Genomic DNA, 18,263 nt, shown 5'->3' on the forward strand with positions numbered 1-18,263 from the left:
GTGTACAATCTGAAAAACATTCTTCCAGCCTCATCATCCTGCTGACTTGCTGGATGACTCAGGAGAATAACTGTGCACACTCGGACTGTTGCAGAGAGCTGTCCTCCAAGCCACGGTGTGGCCTGTCTCTGGTGCCCCAAGGGAAATGCCGCCGCAAGTGGTGCACGAGAAACCGGAAGCGCGGGAAACAGGCGGGGATCCGTGCTAGGATAAGGGCTAATCATAGCCGGCTCTCCCAACTATCCAACTATCCAACAAACTGGACTACATCAAACTTCAGCAGACCACCCAGCGGGAATATAGAGACTGCTGCGTCTTTGTTTTTACTGAGACGTGGCTAAGCAACAGAATTCTGGACGCTGCCATTCGGCTGGGCGGCCTTACGGGGCAGTGGTGACCAAACGGCTAAAGAAGTGCTACACTAATCGGAAGGTTGCTGGTTCCAATCCCCAAACCGCCAAGGTGCCACTGAGCAAAGCACCGTGTCCACACAATCACCAAGGGTGATGGTTAAATGCAGAGGACACATTTCATTGTGTCACCGTGTACTGCAGTGTATCACAATGACAATCATTTCACTTTCAGTGACAGTTGATCGTTTAATATTAATACATAATAGTATTTTAAATATAATAATCGTGCTTCCAACATCTTACGGTGTTTGTTTATGTTGCTCTTTGAAAAAGTGAGATGTCTGGTTTTGTGTCAGTGGTTTTATTAGATATTGATATGCAAATCACACCAGTCCTAAGATGTTGAAAGAAAAACAGGCTGAGAAACAGAAGCATCGAAAGAGTGCAAGTTAAAGTTACATGTTAGCACGTGTGACCTGCACAAAATAAGAACGTCCCATGAGAAAATAGTGCAAAATAGTGTTACAAATCGCTCTGTTGTATATTTAGCAGCATGTATTCCATATTTCCCGAGATGTTCAATAAGGGTTTTTCAACAATATCATAATGCATTATCATAATGCATTATTTTTTATTAAAGAATGGCACAGCGTTATATAAAAGAGGGTCCTGTGAGCAGAACATTCACTGCCGAATTTATACACGTTTATTCATTTTTGACATTACAGTTACAAAAAAATTTACAGAGCACGAAAGATTCGAAAAAAACTACTAAATTGATTATTACGTGCATCCTACCAGCGAAATACATAACTGTAGTCGTACATGAAGTCTGCCACTGCCAGTCGGCCGCCGCTGTCGTAAAACCCGCGCATGCGCACGGCTGCCCCCACCCGTTCCGCTTTACGGCCCCGCTCCATCAGCCAATGTGGCCGCTGCCGCGCGAGTGGTCGCCGTGCGTGTCCTGCGAATTAAGCTCGGGTTGCGTTCGCGGAGAAACCGACTCAAGTTGGACCGTAAACGTGCGTGCTTGGCGCGGAGGGAAGGGTTTCTTGGACGTGCGACGCACTTCCCGCGGTTGAGAGCTGCGTGTGAACCTCGTGGCGGCGCGATTCGTTAAAAGATTGATGTACCTGCTACAATTTCAGCTTCTGTCATGCAGAATTAAGATCATGTAAGTACTGAAAATTCACAAGTGGGTTGTTGCGTGGACTATTCCAGGCAAGAGGTTGAGGTAGACGATTAAAAAGAAACCTGGGAATTCGGTTAACACTGTCATTTGTCGTGACACATTTTTGTATGATCACCCAATGGAGGGCTACTGTACTGCAAACTTCTGTCATCTCACCGTATACAAGTACACAGAGAGGCGAGACCGACCAGCTTCGGCAATTCCTGGTGTGCAAATGGAAGTTTAAAATAATAATAATAACGTTCGTAAATTATGCTAGACTTTTATTTAAAGGTGCCGTGACATGAAAATGTCACTATAAGAGAAGGTTGAACATTAATACTAGTTCCCCTCGCCTGTAAATAGTGCCATTCTGTTTCGCCGTTCACAGAGCGGCAGCTCAGACGGTCGGATCTGGAATTTGTCCCCTTGAAGAGACCCTGAAGAACCAGTTAATTTTTAAATTTAAAATAACTTTCAATTTAAACGCCGACACGACTACTTGTCAACGGCAAACCTTGTGGTTGGTGAATTGTGCTGATGACGTCATTTCCGCAATGTCCGATGAGCTTCTATAGGCCGCTCTCCTCCTCGTCCCGCCCATCTTCTCCTCATTAGCATTTTAAGCTTCTGACGCCAAAACGGGAAATCTCATTGTAGGACTGGATCAAAGTGGCTGTAATTCTGCACCACAAGACTTCAGGTATAATATTAGGGGACCAACCAGCCCGATATATATTTTTTTTATATTTTATTATTAAATTTTTTTTCAGCTGAGGTGCATGACCAAACTCAAGCCAGTCCTTTCCAAACGGAAATCTGGAACCAGTGATTCACGCTTTCATTTCCCGCCTTGACTTCTGTAATTTATTGCTTTTTGGGATCATCCAGACCTCTCTAGCTCGCCTACAAGTAGTATAAAATGCAACTGAACGTTTTCTCACTGGTACAAACAGGCGAGATCACATAACCCCGACCTTAGCCGCACTACACCAGCTCCCTGTCTGTCTTGGAGTCCGTTTTAAAATTCTTTTATTAGTTTTTTAAGTCGCTGAATGGCTCGGCTTCAGCCTGTTGGTCCAACCTTCTCCGTTCTTACACTCCACCCCGTTCTCTCGGGTCTTCAGACCAGGGACTATTGTCTGTTCCTCGGTCATGTAACAAGCCTTCACAGTGGCCGCCCCACGTCTATGGAATGACCTACCAAACAGTGTCAGGCAGGCGCCGTCAATCACTGCGTTTAAATCTCGTTTAAAAACTCACTTTTACACCGTGGCTTTTAACCCAGTGTGACGTGGCCTCTTAGGCAGTCCTTTCTTAACTCTTTTACTATGTTTTATTCTACCCCCATTGTATAATTCAAATTGCTGCATGTTTCTCTTGTTTTATTCTTGTTTTTATTCTTTATTTTTAATGAACTTTGTGCATGATGTCCTGTTCCTGGTAATCTAACTTATTTTTATTTTAACGTAAAGCACTTTTCTTTAACGTTTTCAGCTCATTTCTTGTGATATATTCTTTATAAATAAACTTGGTATATAAGAGCAATTGTAATTTTTTCAATTGTAATTTTAGAGGGAATAAAGAATCCTAAATGGATCTGACGTGTTCGCCATCAGCCGGTGTGAAGAGTGAAGACCCCCACGCGGCACCTGATGATCCACAGAAGACCTCATCAGACGACCCAGTTGACCGTACTGTGAAAGAGGAGTCGTGCGACGACGACGATGACGACTCTGGCAAGTCCCGTGCCTTAACGCTCATCGCGTGTAGAACATTTACTAATCGTCTGCACTGCCCCCCGACAGAAAACGGCGGAGAGAAGGCGTACCAGTGCACACAGTGCGAGAAGAGTTACGGAAAACCGTACAGCCTCAACATCCACCTGAGGACGCACACCGGAGAGAAGCCCTACCACTGCCTGGAGTGCGGCGCGGGCTTTACGTCCCTGGGAGACCTGATAAAGCACCAAGGGCTCCACGCCACGGAAAGGCCCCACAGTTGCGCGCAGTGCCACATGAAGTTTGCCAAAGTGTCGGACCTCAAAAGGCACCGGCTGACGCACACCGGGGAGAAGCCTCACCGGTGCGCCGAGTGCGGGATGAGCTTCTCGCAGCTGCCGAGCCTCAAGAGGCACCAGCAGACCCACAGCGGAGAGCGGCCGTTCCGCTGTCCGGACTGCGGCAAGGCGTTCTCCCGAGCGCTCATCCTCAAGGAGCACCAGAGGATCCACAGCGGAGAGAAGCCCTACCGCTGCGCCGAGTGCGGCGTGGTCTTCTCGCTCAAGTCCAACTTTAAAGCGCACCAGCGGGTGCACTCCGGCGAGAAGCCCTACCGGTGCGAGCAGTGCGGCATGAGCTTTCCGCAGACGTCGACCCTCGTGCGCCACCTGAGGACGCACACCGGAGAGAAGCCCTTCTCCTGCGAGCGCTGCGCCATGTACTTTTCTCGCCTGTCCAGCCTCAAAAGGCACCAGAAGGTCCACGGCCGAGGCAAACGGCAGGAGACGTGAAAACGGCATGAAAAAGAGAGTGAGAGATATCGACCTGCACTGGACTGCCACGCGTTCCGATCCGTACCGAAGTGGAGACATTTAACTTAATGTTGTATATTGTATATTTCAGTTACTGTACTTTTGCCGTTTCAGATTTTAAGTCATTCATCTAAAATAAATTCAAAGCATAATAAATTCATTTGCCGCTGTAGTTTAGTGTCCGGTACTGGTTCTTTCGTCATGCGTGCACAGAGAAGAGGCATTATTCACGATCTCGTGAAATAAAGTAATTATAATCAACAAGAAACGACACAAAAGAACACCGCTGTTCTGTTACGATAGAAAACACAATTTCCCATGAGTCTCTCTGTCCCGGAAGTGCGTTTTCCCTGCCGCTTGGAAAATATATATATATATATATGTGTGTGTGTGTGTGTGTGTGTGTGTATAGATATATATTGTCGACCTGCGGTGAACTGCCGCGCGAGCAATATTGTATATTTATTTTTTTCACCCAGTTACTGTACTTTTGGCGTTTCAGTTTTTAAGTCATTCATTTTGCACCGATAAAGAGCCTTTCTTCAAAGCATAATAAATCCATTTGCCGCTATTATTTAGTGTCCGGTATTGGTTCTTATGTCACGTGTGCACAGAGAGGAGCCATTATTGAAGTTATTAAATTGTTACGTTATGGGTTAAGCATCGTACACAGTAGGGAATATGAAGCAGAACATTGCAAATATTTGCTTCGAGTCTACCACCACCGCAGGAAACGACACAAAAGAACACCGCTGTTCTGATACGATAGAAGACTTCGTTTCCCGTGAGCCTCTCTGCTACGTTCGCGCGATAATGGCGCCGGGTTGACGCCGTGTCCTCGCGGCACTGCTGCCGTATAGACCGTCACTCCTCGCACCCCGACCACCTGAATGTCCACCGTTGGTGACTGAAATCTGTCACTGCACAATCCATGCACTTTAGCAGAATACGTGCCCACTACTCGTGACGTCTGCGTGTCATGTTCCCATTGAACATAAATATTTTCTTTGCTACTTTTCGCTAATTCTTTAACCATGCACAGTTAAAACAGAGTGGTTCAGGATGTATTTTAACTATGCATGTGACATAATCAGAAGGTTGCCGGTTCGAATCCCGACCCGCCGAGGTGCCACCGAGCAAAGCGCCGTCCCCACACACTGCTCCCCGGGCGCCTGTCATGGCTGCCCACTGCTCACCAGGGGTGATGGTTAAATGCAGAGGACACGTTTCACAGTGTCACCGTGTGCTGTGTTGCAGTGTTTCACAGTGACAACCGCAGAGGCGGTCAGGAGGTTGCCGGTTCGAGTCCCGACCCGCTTAAGTGCCACTGAGGTGCCACCGAGCAAAGCGCCGTCCCCACACACTGCTCCCCGGGCGCTGAGGACATATTTCACCGTGTCACCGTGAACTCCGTTATCGAAATATGATTCATTTAAAATAAGAAACTGTAAATATTGCAGATGCCCCCTAGGGTCTTGCTGCAGTACAGGTTATATTAGGCTAAAAAAATTCAAATGATAATATATTAATTAAGATAAAATGCAATTAATATTGCACACAGATGCTACCGTAAATATAGGTTTATACTGAGTTTGTTCATCTCGTGTCTGAACGTTCATTTATCTCAACAAAATTTAAGAGGCTAATTTAAAAAAGGTTCTCACAGGGGTGCTATCTATATATCTCTATATATCGTGTTGCATACGTACCTGCCACATATGAGATGAAACATCTTGTGAAGCAAATTGCTTCTAACCCAGCGAGCAGTGGTTTCAAAGGTAAATAGAATGACATGTGACACAGGCGTCATAATGCATCATAATACGACCAAATACCATCTCCAGCCCACTGATGCACATAATCAGCGGGGCCGCACAAGGAGTGGTCTTGTGTGTCTGTGAGTGTGTGTGTTTGTGTGTGTGTTCATGGTTTATGTTGATGGACCAGCGCTGTCCTCCCACGGCCTGTGACAAAAAAGCATTTCAATCCAGAGCTGAGACACACAAAGCAACATGACCGCCGCCCGAAGACAAACTATGGCACACTGACTGACGCCCTGGGACTTTGTGAGTATATATATGTTTATGTTAATGTTTTATTATATGTATTTTTGAAATTGAAGCAATATATGAGGAATATACAAGTATAATATTAGGATTATATGAAAATAAACTGTGATGACTCAGTAGGAGTTACTGCTTCTGTTATGCTGCTCGGCCTAGCATATATATATGTGTGTGTGTGTGTGTGTGTGTGTATGTATATTAAACTTGAAGTAGTATTAAGTAGTATTATACTTTTTTTGTAGTTTGTAGTTATTTCCTGTTCATTGGATGTCTGGACGTCTCAGATTTCTACCGCCTTCTATATGAAAAGAAAGTGAACAACCGAGCGAAATTCAACAGGGGACCAGATCAAATCATCGTCATGGGAACAACAGGACTTCAGGTGACGGGGCTGCTGCTGGCCGTGCTGGGCTGGGTGGGTGGAGCTTTGGTGTGCGCTGCCCCCTTCTGGCGGGTGTCGGCCTTCGTGGGGGACGAGCTGGTGGTGTCGGAGGTGCTGTGGGAGGGGCTTTGGATGAGCTGCCTGTCTCAGTTCGGCCGCATGCAGTGCAAGACCTACGACTCGGGCCTGGCGCTGGCGGGCGGCGCCCAGCTGTGCCGCGCCCTCACCGTCCTCGCCCTCCTGCTGTGTCTGTTCGCACTGCTGCTGGGGGTCATCGGGCTCAAGTGCACCCACTGCCTGGGGGACACTCAGGGCCCAAAAGCCCGCCTGGCACGTGCCGCCGGGGTCCTTTTCGTCCTGGCCGGCCTCTTCTTCCTCATCCCTGTGTGCTGGACGGCATACTCCGTGGTGAGGGAATTCTACGACCCCAACGTGCCGCCGCCGCTCAAACGGGAGCTCGGCCCCGCCCTTTACCTGGGCTGGGGCACGGCCGTACTCATGTTGGCTGGTGGCGCCATTCTCAACGCGGCCTCCGCCCCGCCGGAGCCTCGGCCGAGCAACACGAACGCAGGAGGCCGGAATAACCCCCAACCGCCGCACGCCGAGGGAAAACCGGAGAAGGAATACGTGTGAAACTAAAAATAGACTCTTCTAACAATGTGTGTTGAAGGACTTACCACTGACCCCATGTAGTGTTAATGCTACATACACTGTTTTCGACAATATATTCAAATATACGAGAACTTATATACTCAAAAAAACGAACCTTCATGCCATCATGTTTCCTCCGATTTAAATCGGAAGCCCCGGCGTCGGCCGAGGAGCACGTCACGGCGAAGCGGTGGCAGAACCAGCTTTTCAGGCTGAAACAGAAGAACCAGAAGAGAACAGGACATTCCACGCAGGAGTTCAAAGCCACTGCAAACCAATTTAATGAATGCAGAACCGAAGAGAGTTAAAAAAAAGTTCTTTCATGTAACATTGACACTCGCCCGGTCCCGTATGTCAGATTGCGTATGTGTTTTACGCGTGTGGGACGCTGTCCAGCAGATGGGCCGGCCTAGTGGAACAATGGTGGGATTGAAAAACGCAGACAAACGGGAGTCTATGCTCAGGATCCTCCACCTAATTCCAAAATGATGTAATAATTGCTCGACTGTAAACGGGAATGTTATGGACCGCATTTTTATTATCACACTGCGAGGGCATCTGTGACAGCAGGGCCTGTTTGATGGACAAATGATCTGCACTAATTCCAAATAAAGACATTTAAACTAAGTAAAAGTGCATGTCGTTGGCATTTTTTTCGGTAGAACTAGAGCTTCCATTCTGCCCACACTGACCTTCAACCCCGCCAATCACAGTATAGAGTGGTAGTAGCCTAGTGGGTAACACACTCACCTGTGAACCAGAAGACCCAGGTTCAAACCCCACTTATTACCATTATGTCCCTGAGCAAGACACTTAACCCTGAGTGTCTCCAGGGGGGGACTGTCCCTGTAACTACTGATTGTAAGTCGCTCTGGATATGATACACCGGGTTTCGTCCAGCAGGCGTCAGCGTGGCACTGCCGTAGCCCCGCCCACCTCAGCATCACGGCCGTAGCTCCGCCCATCACGTTTTTTTATGGCAACAATCGGTCCCATTTTAGTTGTATAGTTGCTCAACAGAAATCGCAACGCATGTACAAATACCCCCGGTCTCATTTTAGGTTAATTTGTAATATAAACACAGCAGCACAAAGGTATTGATATTTTTTATTTATAAAAGACAAGTCTGATAGGAGGCATCACTCATTTCACTGACGTTAATGTGTAAAAATGACCACGTCCCATCACAACAGGGTAAACGCGACACGTCCCGGTCCCCTCTCTCCCCGAACCGAGGGCCGTCCCCGAGCTCGACGCGCCAATTGGCTGCCGCGGAGCGGAAGCCCGGCTGGCGCGCGTGACCGCGGACGCGAGGGAGATGCCGCGTGCGCGCGCGCGCGCGCCCCGCAGTCGAGGCCGCGTCACCGTCACCGTCACCGTCGCCGGCGCGGCTCGGAGATTTAGCCGGGTGACCGTGGACGCGGAGCGACGCCATGGCGGAGCGGCGGATCTCGCGTTGGTACTTCGGGGGAGTCGCGTCGTGCGGGGCGGCGTGCTGCACCCACCCGCTGGACCTGCTGAAGGTGAGCCGCCACCTGCGAGCGCCGGAGGTCGCTGGGCCCGTGTTGGGGTGACGCGAAGCGGTCTCCGGGTGTCCGGGACAAGGTCGTTCTGCAGAGTCAGGTGATCGAACCCTGAAAGCTTCCTTCCCGAGAGTGTCCGTCTGTTAAAGCCCACCTTCTAACCCACAGCGACCTGCTGTAGTTACAGGGGGCTCGAACCTGCGACTTTGCTGGTTGTTAAAGCCCACCTTCTCCCCCCCAGGGGCCCCGAACCCGTGATTTGGTTCATGCTGGCAGTTAAAGTCAACTTTATCACCCACAGCGACCTGCTGTAGTTACAGGGGGCTCGAACCTGCGACTTTGCTGGCTGTTGGCTTTTAAAGCCCACTTTATCACCCACAGGGACCCCGAACCTGTGACATTGCTGGCTGTTAAAGCCCACCTTCTCCCCCACAGCGACCTGCTGTAGTTACAGGGGGCTCGAACCCGCGACTTTGCTGGCTGTTAGTCCACTTTATCACCCACAGGGACCCCGAACCCACGACTTTGCTGGCTGTTAAAGCCCACCTTCTCCCCCACAGCAACCTGCTGTAATTACAGGGACCCCGAACCCGCGACTTTGCTGGCTGTTAAAGCCCACCTTCTGCCCCACAGCGACCTGCTGTAGTTACAGGGGGCTCGAACCTGCGACTTTGCTGGCTGTTAGTCCACTTTATCACCCACAGGGACCCCGAACCTGCGACTTTGCTGGCTGTTAGTCCACTTTATCACCCACAGGGACCCCGAACCCGCGACTTTGCTGGCTGCTGGTCGTTCTTCTGTGCTTGTGACCTCAGGTCTACATCTGCGAGGTTTACCACACGGTGGTTTAAATGAACCAGTGTTCCCACCGACACATTTCTCATAGACGGAACCCCGGTGATGAATCCCAGCGGGAGATTTGGGGCGGAGGGGACGGGTTCGTTTGTTCTGGAGGACCTCCTGCACGCTTCAGATACCTCACGCCGGCATGGAGATCTGCAGCGGGCCGGTCTGTACTTGTCAGAACCCCCTAGGTGTCTGGCACCGTGCGTGTCTTCGTAGCGAATCTGGAATGGCGCGTTCCTCGTGCAAGAAAGCGCCACTCAGGACGGGCGTGGCTGGCGATCTGGGCTTTTTGTGTTGGCGGAGATAAAGACGAAGGTGGAGCTGAAAGGAGAGAGATTTGGAACGGTGGAACAAAGTTGGATCGGCGTGACTCAGAGGCTCAGGTTTCGGAGGACGAGGACGTCCTGTGCCTGGAATTGTCCCCTGTGCGGCGTTGATAGATTTAGGCCCTTGGACGGCCGGCGGGACGCCCGACATGCATTCTGAATCGGGCTGAAGGCCGCGCGCGTCGCCTCTGTTACGATGGCAGCGTCCATGAGATTGTCCGAGTGCCGACAAGAGTGGAAAAACCGGAAAGCGTGAGACGGGACGGGCTACCACCGCGGTTCTCAGCGCGGCGTGTTCAGTCAAGATGAAGAGCCAAGATGAACGTGGGTTCTTATTAAACCCTGACTGGTTGCACGATTCGACTGCGATTATCGACGCATGCCATCAGTTTTTCTACGTTACGGCGAATTATGTTGTGAAATAAAAGTAAAGTGAAGTGATTGTCACATGTGATACACAGCAGCACGGCACACGGTGCACACAGTGAAATTTGTCCCCTGCATTTAACCCATCACCCTGAGTGAGCAGTGGGCAGCCATGACAGGTGCCCGGGGAGCAGTGTGTGGGGACGGTGCTTTGCTCAGTGGCACCTCAGTGGCACCTTGGCGGATCGGGATTCGAACCAACAACCTTCTGATTACGGGGCTGCTTCCTTAACCGCTAGGCCACCACTGCCCCAAATAAGTCAGCGAGTCAAGAGTTAAGGGCCCGTTCAACCCGGCATCATTCTGGCGTCCACGGCGTCAGGGGAGCGCGGACTGAACGTCGGTTACATAGAAATTCTTGTTATAAAGTTGTGACTGTTCTCCGACTCAGTCCGGCGCCGCTCCTGGTGGGAGTAAAGCGTTAAAACGGCGGCAGTCGACCGTGGGGACGAGGCTGAACTCCGACCCGGAGCGGCTACTTTTTAACCAGAATGCTTATGCAACCTCACTGAGAAATAATCGACTAAGTTCTGCACCGCATCGATGCAGAATCGTCCACGTTGGTGACCTAGTGGTTAAGGAAATGGCCCCATAATCAGAAGGTTGCCGGTTCGAATCCCGATCCACCAAGTGAAAGTGAAGTGATTGTCACACGTGATACACAGCAGCACAGCACACAATACACACAGTGAAATTTGTCCTCTGCATTTAACCCATCACCCTGAGTGAGTAATGGGCAGCCACAACAGGTGCCCGGGGAGCGGGAGCTGTGTGTGGGGACGGTGCTTTGCTCAGTGGCACCTCAGTGGTACCTTGGCAGATCTGGATTCGAACCAGCAACCTTCTGATTACAGGGCCGCTTCCTTAACTGCTAGGCCACCACTGCCCCGAAGTGCCACTGAGCAAAGAACCGTCCCCACACACTGCTCCTCGGGCACCTGTCATGGCTGCTCACTGCTCACCAAGGGTGATGGGTTAAATGCAGAGGACACATTTCACTGTGTGCACCGTGTGCTGTGCTGCAGTGTATCACAAGTGACAATCACTTCACGTTTGCAACACAACACAACGCATCGATTATTAATTGTATTAAATGAATCACCCCTAGTTCTTATTTCTGGGCATTGTGCACCAGGATCTGACGGAGTGGTACGGTAATTGTGGAATATTCGCACGTGGAGTTCCTGGGGTTCCTTCCGAGTCAGACGTGAACTTTTGAATAAAGTGGGAGGAGCGCTTGTTACTAACTCTCGCTGATCTGACCAAATGTGGCCGACCTAAAAATGTTCTCGGTTCCGTACAACAAGTGCGGTTCAGAATTTTCCCATCGTTTCCTCATTCACGCTGTAGAATTTGTTACAGGTTTAGAACATGGTTCTCTCGTCACGCTCCATCTGTTCTTTATCGTCCAGTCATATGTAGCACGTTTTTCCTGAAGACTGAACGGTTAAACTTGAAAACGTGCCAGCTGCCCGTTGACGTACAGATGAGTGAGAACGGAGGTTTTGTACGTTAATGCTCTGTCCCTGTTGTGGAAAGTACAAACGATGGGTGATGTGGGGTTACGGATGGCCACAGATGAAGAACGTGCACGGGGACGTGCGGTGAAGTCCAGTCAGAAGCCACTCCTGTCCAAACGTAATTCGGGTCTTCGTCCGAGGGCCAGATTTCCCTCGCGGCGCTGCATGTGTCCTCTCTACTTCACCCTTCTAATCCGGTTATCCAGGTCTCTCTCTCTCTCTCTCTCTCTCTCTCTCTCTCTCAGAACACTGCACGTACTGTTTTATTGACCATTAGGAGGAATCGGATCTTTTCTCCGGGCCGACATCGAGTTACTGAGTGACCGTAGATAAGTGACCTCTTTGTCTGCGGTTTCCTGCCTCCGCTCTGGTAGACGGGGGGGTCGGGAGAAGGTAAAAAGTGAAGCCCCGGTCCTGTACCGAATGCGTGGTGCTACTCCGCGGTCACCTGGCGCCGTGACCGAGCCCGTAGAATAAAACAGAACGAAGTTAAATTCCAATTTTATTTGTCACGTTCACAGTCGTACCTGGTATGATGTGCGGTGAAATGCTTTGGCGACTGCTACTGCCCACAGTATCGCAAATATTGCTAGTATACAACCATTATGCAAATGAAGCAAAAGTGGGTTTATAGTCATTGTATAAAAATGACAAAACTAATTTAGCAGCCGCGAAGAGGCGGTAAAACAAGAATAATCCAAAAAAAAAAGCTGGAATTGGCCTGGTGGGTAACACATTCGCCTCCAAACCGGAATCGGTCAGTAGTTACAGGGACAGTCCCCCCCCCAGGAGACACTCAGGGTTTTGCTCAGGGACGCGATGGTAGTAAGTGGGGTTTGAACCCTGGACTCGGTGGCCTACTCTAGAAAAGCTTGCTTTTGAGGTTATTTACTCTTGTCCCTTTATCCCAATTCTATTGCGCTCAACGTATCACACACACACACACACACCCACCCCATGCGCGCAGAGAGCAGATAAGAGTTGACAAGGTTTGTGTGGCGGCTGCACCCTGATAAACCAGCTGCGGCCTTCATATCGTTTCGAATCGGAGTCTGTCTGTGGGTGCAGACAGCAGGGATTTTGTTTTTTTTGGCTGCCAGTAGAACCAGCACTGCAGCTCCTGGAGTTGGGCGGCTGATGATGATGATGATGACGATGACGATGATGATTACGTCCTCACACAGGTGCACCTGCAGACGCAGCAGGCGGTGAAGATGAGGATGATGGGCATGGCCATGCACGTGGTGAAGAACGACGGGGCTCTCGCTCTCTACAGTGGCCTGAGCGCCTCGCTCTGCAGACAGGTGTGTGTGTGTGTGTGTGTGTGTGTGTGTGTGTGTGTCGTCTGCTTTCCAGTTTTCTCCAGTTTACATGGTCAGATACTCCAAAGTCCAGTTGGGTTACAGAATAACCTCCCTCCTGAAAGTTCAAAGGTCGCACAGAGCAGAACCCTCCCTGTAATGAATCAGTAAAGCGCCCTCTAGTGGTTGGTAATGGGTGACTTATTATGATTACAGGATTTTTAAAAAGAATGTGTGACAGTTTCTATGTGCAGCTTATCGTCTCAACCTCTCTCTCCCTCTCGATTACGTGTTCGTTCCAGATGTCGTACTCTCTGACGAGGTTTGCTATATATGAGACGGTCAGGGACATGGTGAGCCGTGACTCTAAGGGACCCCTGCCATTCCACCAGAAAGTTCTGTTGGGAGCATTTGGAGGTGCACACACCCACTCTCTCTCTCTCCCTGTCTCTCTCTCTCCTCCTCTCTGTTTACATTTACACCATTTTGCTGACCCCCTTATCCAGGGTGACTTACATGAGCGCTTTAAAATATCCATCATTGAAAACCCAGGTTTGGTTCAGTACGACCTGATCTACATACCGTTCCCATAACAACTCAGAACCAAACCATTTTTAAAAAAATACAGTTTGAATATAGAACGTGTCTTTTAGTTCTAATATACTCTATTGTCCTAATTTCTCTCTTTGTCTTTCTCTTTCTTTCTGTCTTTGTCTCTCTCTCTCTTCCTGACTCGCTCTCTCTCTCTTTCACTCGCTCTCTCTCTCGCTCTGTCTGTCTCTCGCTCTTGCTCTCTGTTTCTCACTCTGTCTGTCTGTCTGTCCCTTCCTTTCTCTCCCTGTCTTTTTCTCTCTCTCTCTCTTGCTCTTGGTCTCTGTCTGTGTCTCTCTTTCTCCCCCTAATTGGAATTACAGGTACTAAAACCCAAGAAATGATACATTTGCCCAGATAAACTACATACTCTCTCTTTCTCACTCTCTCACTCTCTCTCATCCTTTCCCCAGGATTCACAGGAGGCTTCATTGGAACCCCGGCGGACATGGTCAATGTGAGGTGTGGGGGAGTTTCTGTTTACATAATCAACACATCAGTGACCAATGATTGTCAGAATGTAAGACAAGGAGAACAATACGGGGAAGAATAATAAAAAAAAAAAGACCTCATGAAATGCGCTCTGTGCTGTGAAGACCCTTCAACCTTCACGAGGAATGCCGGTATTTGGTGTTTTCTCGATGTCGGGCGTGAACTTCACAGCATGTTCCGAGTAGGATAACCGTACAGATACGTTCTCGTACGCCGTCACGGTGAGGTTGACTGAGCACAGACGTTTTCCTGCTTCTTGGAGAACGTCTGTAGCCGCATCTGTAATGTCGTGTTGTAGCGGTTAAGGAAGCGGCCCCGTAATCAGAAGGTTGCCGGTTCGAATCCCGATCCGCCAAGGTGCCACTGAGGTGCCACTGAGCAAAGCGCCGTCCCCACACACTGCTCCCCGGGTGCCTGTCATGGCTGCCCACTGCTCACCAAGGGTGATGGTTAAATATAGAGGACAAATTTCACTGTGTGCACCGTGTGCTGTGCTGCTGTGTATCACATGTGACAATCACTTCACTTTAAATCTCTGGACGCTGAGAGAAAGATCGACTTTTCCTCCGTTCGCTCTTCGTGGCAGAACTGAAAATATACATTTCTAAAAAAAAAACGCGAATTTTTACGCGGCCTCCAGAACATCACAGAGCGGCGTCACTACGATAATCGATTATTCGGTTTGTTTTTCGATTCGGCGTCTCGTGCGCTGCCGTTGACTCTCCCTGGTTTGTCGGCAGGATGCAGAACGACGTGAAGCTGCCGCCGGAGCTGCGCAGGAAGTGAGTGGCGTCCTCTTCTCGCCGCCGCGAGCTCGCCGTAACGCGGTAGTGACGCCTGCTTTCTGCCTTTCAGTTATAAGCACGCGCTGGACGGACTGTGCAGGGTCTTCCGGGAGGGTAAGCGGCGTTTAAAGGCAGTCGTGTTGTGCCGCGCCCCGTTCCGACCCGCTTCCGAATGTAATATGTTTCTTAGAGGGATTGAAGAAGCTGTTTTCTGGAGCGACCATGGCATCAAGCAGAGGGGCTCTGGTCACAGTGGGGCAGGTGAGGCAGCAGAGCATGCTGGGATAGGTGGTCCGGTGCAGTCGTGTCACCTCACGCGTGTCTCTCCTCTTGTCCAGCTGGCCTGCTATGACCAGGCCAAGCAGCTGGTTCTGGTCACGGGTTTCATGAAGGACAACATCTTCACTCATTTCCTCAGCAGCTTCATCGCGGTGAGTCGGTTTTTATTATTTATTTATTTTTTTAATTATTATTCCTGGAACTTTAAATTTTTTTTTTTTTTTAAAAGTGTCACACGCTGTTGTACCTGCGTCTCGCCCGCAGGGAGGCTGCGCCACGTTCCTCTGCCAGCCGCTGGACGTCATCAAGACGAGGCTCATGAACTCCAAAGGGGAATACTCGGTAGGCGGGACCATACAGCTTTCGGTCTGGGACACGGCAGGCATCGCGCTGCGTCTGAGCAGTGGTGAACTTTGACCCCTGTGTGCTGTGATGCAATGGCGCCCCGACTGACAGGATTCGTTTATTGTCGCGCGTACGGAAGAAATTACGTTTCTCTGTCCAGTTAAATTTTCTTCGCTGTCCACGTACAAATGCCGAGTTCGATTAAAGTTTCATACGAATAAAGATAAAATGTGTTTAGTAACACAACATGGAAGCTTGGAGGCTGTAAAACCCGGATGGATGGTTAGAGTTGTGCATTGAGTTGTGCATAATTTTGTGCATTGTTGATATTCTTAAAAAACGAGCAGTTGCAGGAAGACGGTTAAAATAAAAGGGTATAGAAGGATATTTAAAGGTCCCCTATAATTTTCTTTTTGCTTTTATGTCAGTCTTGTTGGTCCCCTTATACTGTACCTGAAGTCTCTTGGTGCAGAATTTCAGTCCCATAATTTCCCAGGACGCGGTATTTCGGTTGTCTGTAGCTTTAAATGCTAATGAGGAGGAGAGAGGCGGGACGAGGAGGAGGGCGGCCTATAGAAGTTGAGCGGCCATTCGTGGAAATTACGTCATCAACACCGTTCACCAACCACAATGTTTGGAGAAGACAGGAAGTCGTGTCTGTGTTTTTTTTTTTTTATGGAAAAAATGTGACGTCTCATGTGACTGAACTAAATAATACATTTGTGCTTAGTTTTACATCCAATCCCTGCTTTTCAAGCCACGACTGTCGGTGGAGATACTTTTTTTTTTTAGTGGCGGGGTGGGAAGTTCGAAGCAGAATGACATATAATCGCCATTTCTAGCCGCTGCAGGCAGGCTCGACAAGTGACCTTTGCATAGTAGCGGACCTGTAATAGGCTCGCGTCTCCATAGCAACAACAACACAAAGCAAAAAAGTTGAGTTATGTCATGATATGTATATGGATTGGACGGGACAGTACAGCTCTCGCATTGTCCTAACCGACCTGTCCGTCTTATGTTTGAATAGGGAGTGGCGCACTGCTTAAAGGAGACTGCCAAACTGGGACCGCTAGCTTTTTTACAAGGTAATTTCACTAATTACAGATCGTAGAACTGTAGCCCCGCCCACTTTCTCCACCTGCTAACGGTCCAATTCGCCGGCAGGGCCTGGTTCCGGCGGGGATCCGGCTGATTCCGCACACGGTCCTCACCTTCATCTTCCTGGAGCAGCTGAGGAACCACTTTGGCGTCGTCGTTGTGTCCTGAGCCTTCATCTTTTAAAGCCTCACACACACACACCACACACACACACACTCATAAACACAAAAGGTACACCGAATACGTTCAGTTTACTTTTAGAACCTGTACAGAAGTGCAGCAGAAGTGATTTTCTTGTTGTTCTTGTTGTTCCCTGAGGAGATGGGGTTGGGACCCTCACGCACGTGCCATTTTCAGGACACATTCTCACATTCGTCACCCGTGCCGTGACAGAGACTGGGGACGTGTGACCGTAGTAGAAAGCGGTCTTCTGCACTAGACTGGAGATGATTGTGCTGAAGGAAAAAAAAAAAAAAACTCCTTCGTAGCAGAAACTGCCGGCCGCGCTGGTTCTTTATTCCGTCCCGACTCCGGGAACGTCAGGAGCCGGGGCGGAATAAACGCGCAGGACCGGCCGAGGGACCCTAGGGGACGCTGCCTCCTTACGTTTTGACACGACCATGCATCAGACGCGATAAAACTGGACTTAAAACGCAGCCCTCGTACCACAGGAATTATGTGGACGTCATGCTGTGAGGTCAAAAGTCACTGGATTTAACAATAATATAACTATTAATCAATTTGATCTATATAGGGCCCATGTTCCAGCGTCCTGGCTAACGTAGAGATTAATAACGCATTATGTGTTGCAGGTGGAGGGCTTTTTTTTTTTTTATTTCACGTAAATCATTTCCGTACAAACCATTCCAGCAGCCCGATCCAGTCTGACGTTTCCTGCTGCCAGTGAACCCGCCGAATCCTGCCGGGCCAGTCCAGGACTAGTGTGGATCCCGCTGTAGTTCCACGTACATTCATTTTAATGCTGTTATTTGCTGTTTTTAGTTTTTTTTTTTTTTTTAGCAACCTGCTGGGTTGGTGTTGTGTGTTGATTTGGCTGCTCATAGTATTGAATCAGGACAAGCTGTTCAGAGTTTAATTTGAACCCAATTCTGATCAGATTTCATGTTCGTCAACGCCGCTTTTTCATTTTCCTTTGCCGTAGTCAACTGTTGCCTCTAGGGGGCAGAGTGACGCAGGTATTGGAAAGGCGGCGTTTGGCTCTGTGTGGGAGAAGTTCACTGATTTAATGTGTTTAACAAGTGTTTTACACTGTTCTGAAATAACTTGGGAATCGGGATTAAATACTAACAAGGAATGGCCAGTTCGGTACCAGGTTTTTTTTTTTTTTCCTCTCACAATCACAAATGTCCAAATGATTTATGGACCACTTGATTATTGGATTCTCTCCTAATGATTGTGCATTAGCTCCACTGTGTATAACATGAACCACTGGAAATAAATGTAACTAGAAATTAGACCCATTTCTGAAAATTCTTAGTTATGACATGGGCATGTGTATTTTGGTCCCAAAGCAGTGCAAAAAAAAAATTGCTTTGAATTTATAGCTAAATCAGT

At 49.1% G+C, this 18,263-nt stretch overlaps 3 protein-coding genes across 5 annotated transcripts; all 3 read left to right on the plus strand.

The window, feature by feature from the left end:
• The first annotated feature begins 1,260 nt into the window (after window positions 1-1,260).
• LOC114784232 (zinc finger protein 239-like) lies at window positions 1,261-4,229 on the plus strand. Of its 2 annotated transcripts, XM_028969463.1 has the most exons (3): window positions 1,261-1,527; window positions 3,100-3,263; window positions 3,333-4,229. In XM_028969463.1, exons 2-3 carry the CDS (start codon window positions 3,119-3,121, stop codon window positions 4,034-4,036), a joined length of 849 nt encoding a protein of 282 aa, XP_028825296.1. In that variant the 5' UTR covers window positions 1,261-1,527; window positions 3,100-3,118; the 3' UTR covers window positions 4,037-4,229. The 2 variants fall into 2 exon arrangements, with proteins under 2 accessions (XP_028825296.1, XP_028825295.1); XM_028969462.1 differs by having other exon boundaries at window positions 3,100-4,229.
• A 1,597-nt stretch (window positions 4,230-5,826) lies between these two features.
• LOC114784231 (claudin-9-like) lies at window positions 5,827-7,783 on the plus strand. Its single transcript, XM_028969461.1, has 2 exons — window positions 5,827-6,123; window positions 6,366-7,783. Exon 2 carries the CDS (start codon window positions 6,485-6,487, stop codon window positions 7,136-7,138), a length of 654 nt encoding a protein of 217 aa, XP_028825294.1. The 5' UTR covers window positions 5,827-6,123; window positions 6,366-6,484; the 3' UTR covers window positions 7,139-7,783.
• Window positions 7,784-8,458: 675 nt separating this feature from the next.
• LOC114784225 (mitochondrial dicarboxylate carrier-like) lies at window positions 8,459-17,039 on the plus strand. 2 transcript variants are annotated; one of them, XM_028969457.1, is made up of 11 exons: window positions 8,459-8,679; window positions 12,982-13,101; window positions 13,401-13,515; window positions 14,103-14,151; window positions 14,922-14,963; window positions 15,037-15,080; window positions 15,157-15,227; window positions 15,305-15,397; window positions 15,510-15,587; window positions 16,618-16,669; window positions 16,750-17,039. In XM_028969457.1, the coding sequence occupies exons 1-11, from the start codon at window positions 8,590-8,592 to the stop codon at window positions 16,854-16,856; spliced, it is 861 nt and encodes a 286-aa protein (XP_028825290.1). In that variant the 5' UTR covers window positions 8,459-8,589; the 3' UTR covers window positions 16,857-17,039. The 2 variants fall into 2 exon arrangements, with proteins under 2 accessions (XP_028825290.1, XP_028825289.1); XM_028969456.1 differs by lacking the exon at window positions 16,750-17,039 and having other exon boundaries at window positions 15,475-15,587; window positions 16,618-16,643.
• The last annotated feature ends 1,224 nt before the right edge of the window (window positions 17,040-18,263 follow it).

Source organism: Denticeps clupeoides, unplaced genomic scaffold (genome assembly GCF_900700375.1).
Source record: "Denticeps clupeoides unplaced genomic scaffold, fDenClu1.1, whole genome shotgun sequence".
Taxonomy (NCBI): Eukaryota; Metazoa; Chordata; class Actinopteri; order Clupeiformes; family Denticipitidae; genus Denticeps; species Denticeps clupeoides.

What these genes read in the sequence shown, in the direction of transcription:
- LOC114784232 (XM_028969462.1), top strand. Translation starts at nt 3,119, where the DNA reads ATGGATCTGACGTGTTCGCCATCAGCCGGTGTGAAGAGTGAAGACCCC.
- LOC114784231 (XM_028969461.1), top strand. Translation starts at nt 6,485, where the DNA reads ATGGGAACAACAGGACTTCAGGTGACGGGGCTGCTGCTGGCCGTGCTG.
- LOC114784225 (XM_028969457.1), top strand. Translation starts at nt 8,590, where the DNA reads ATGGCGGAGCGGCGGATCTCGCGTTGGTACTTCGGGGGAGTCGCGTCG. An exon ending in ACCCGCTGGACCTGCTGAAG is followed by an intron (nt 8,680 to 12,981) that starts GTGAGCCGCCAC and finishes GTCCTCACACAG; the next exon opens with GTGCACCTGCAGACGCAGCA. An exon ending in GCGGACATGGTCAATGTGAG is followed by an intron (nt 14,152 to 14,921) that starts GTGTGGGGGAGT and finishes GTTTGTCGGCAG; the next exon opens with GATGCAGAACGACGTGAAGC.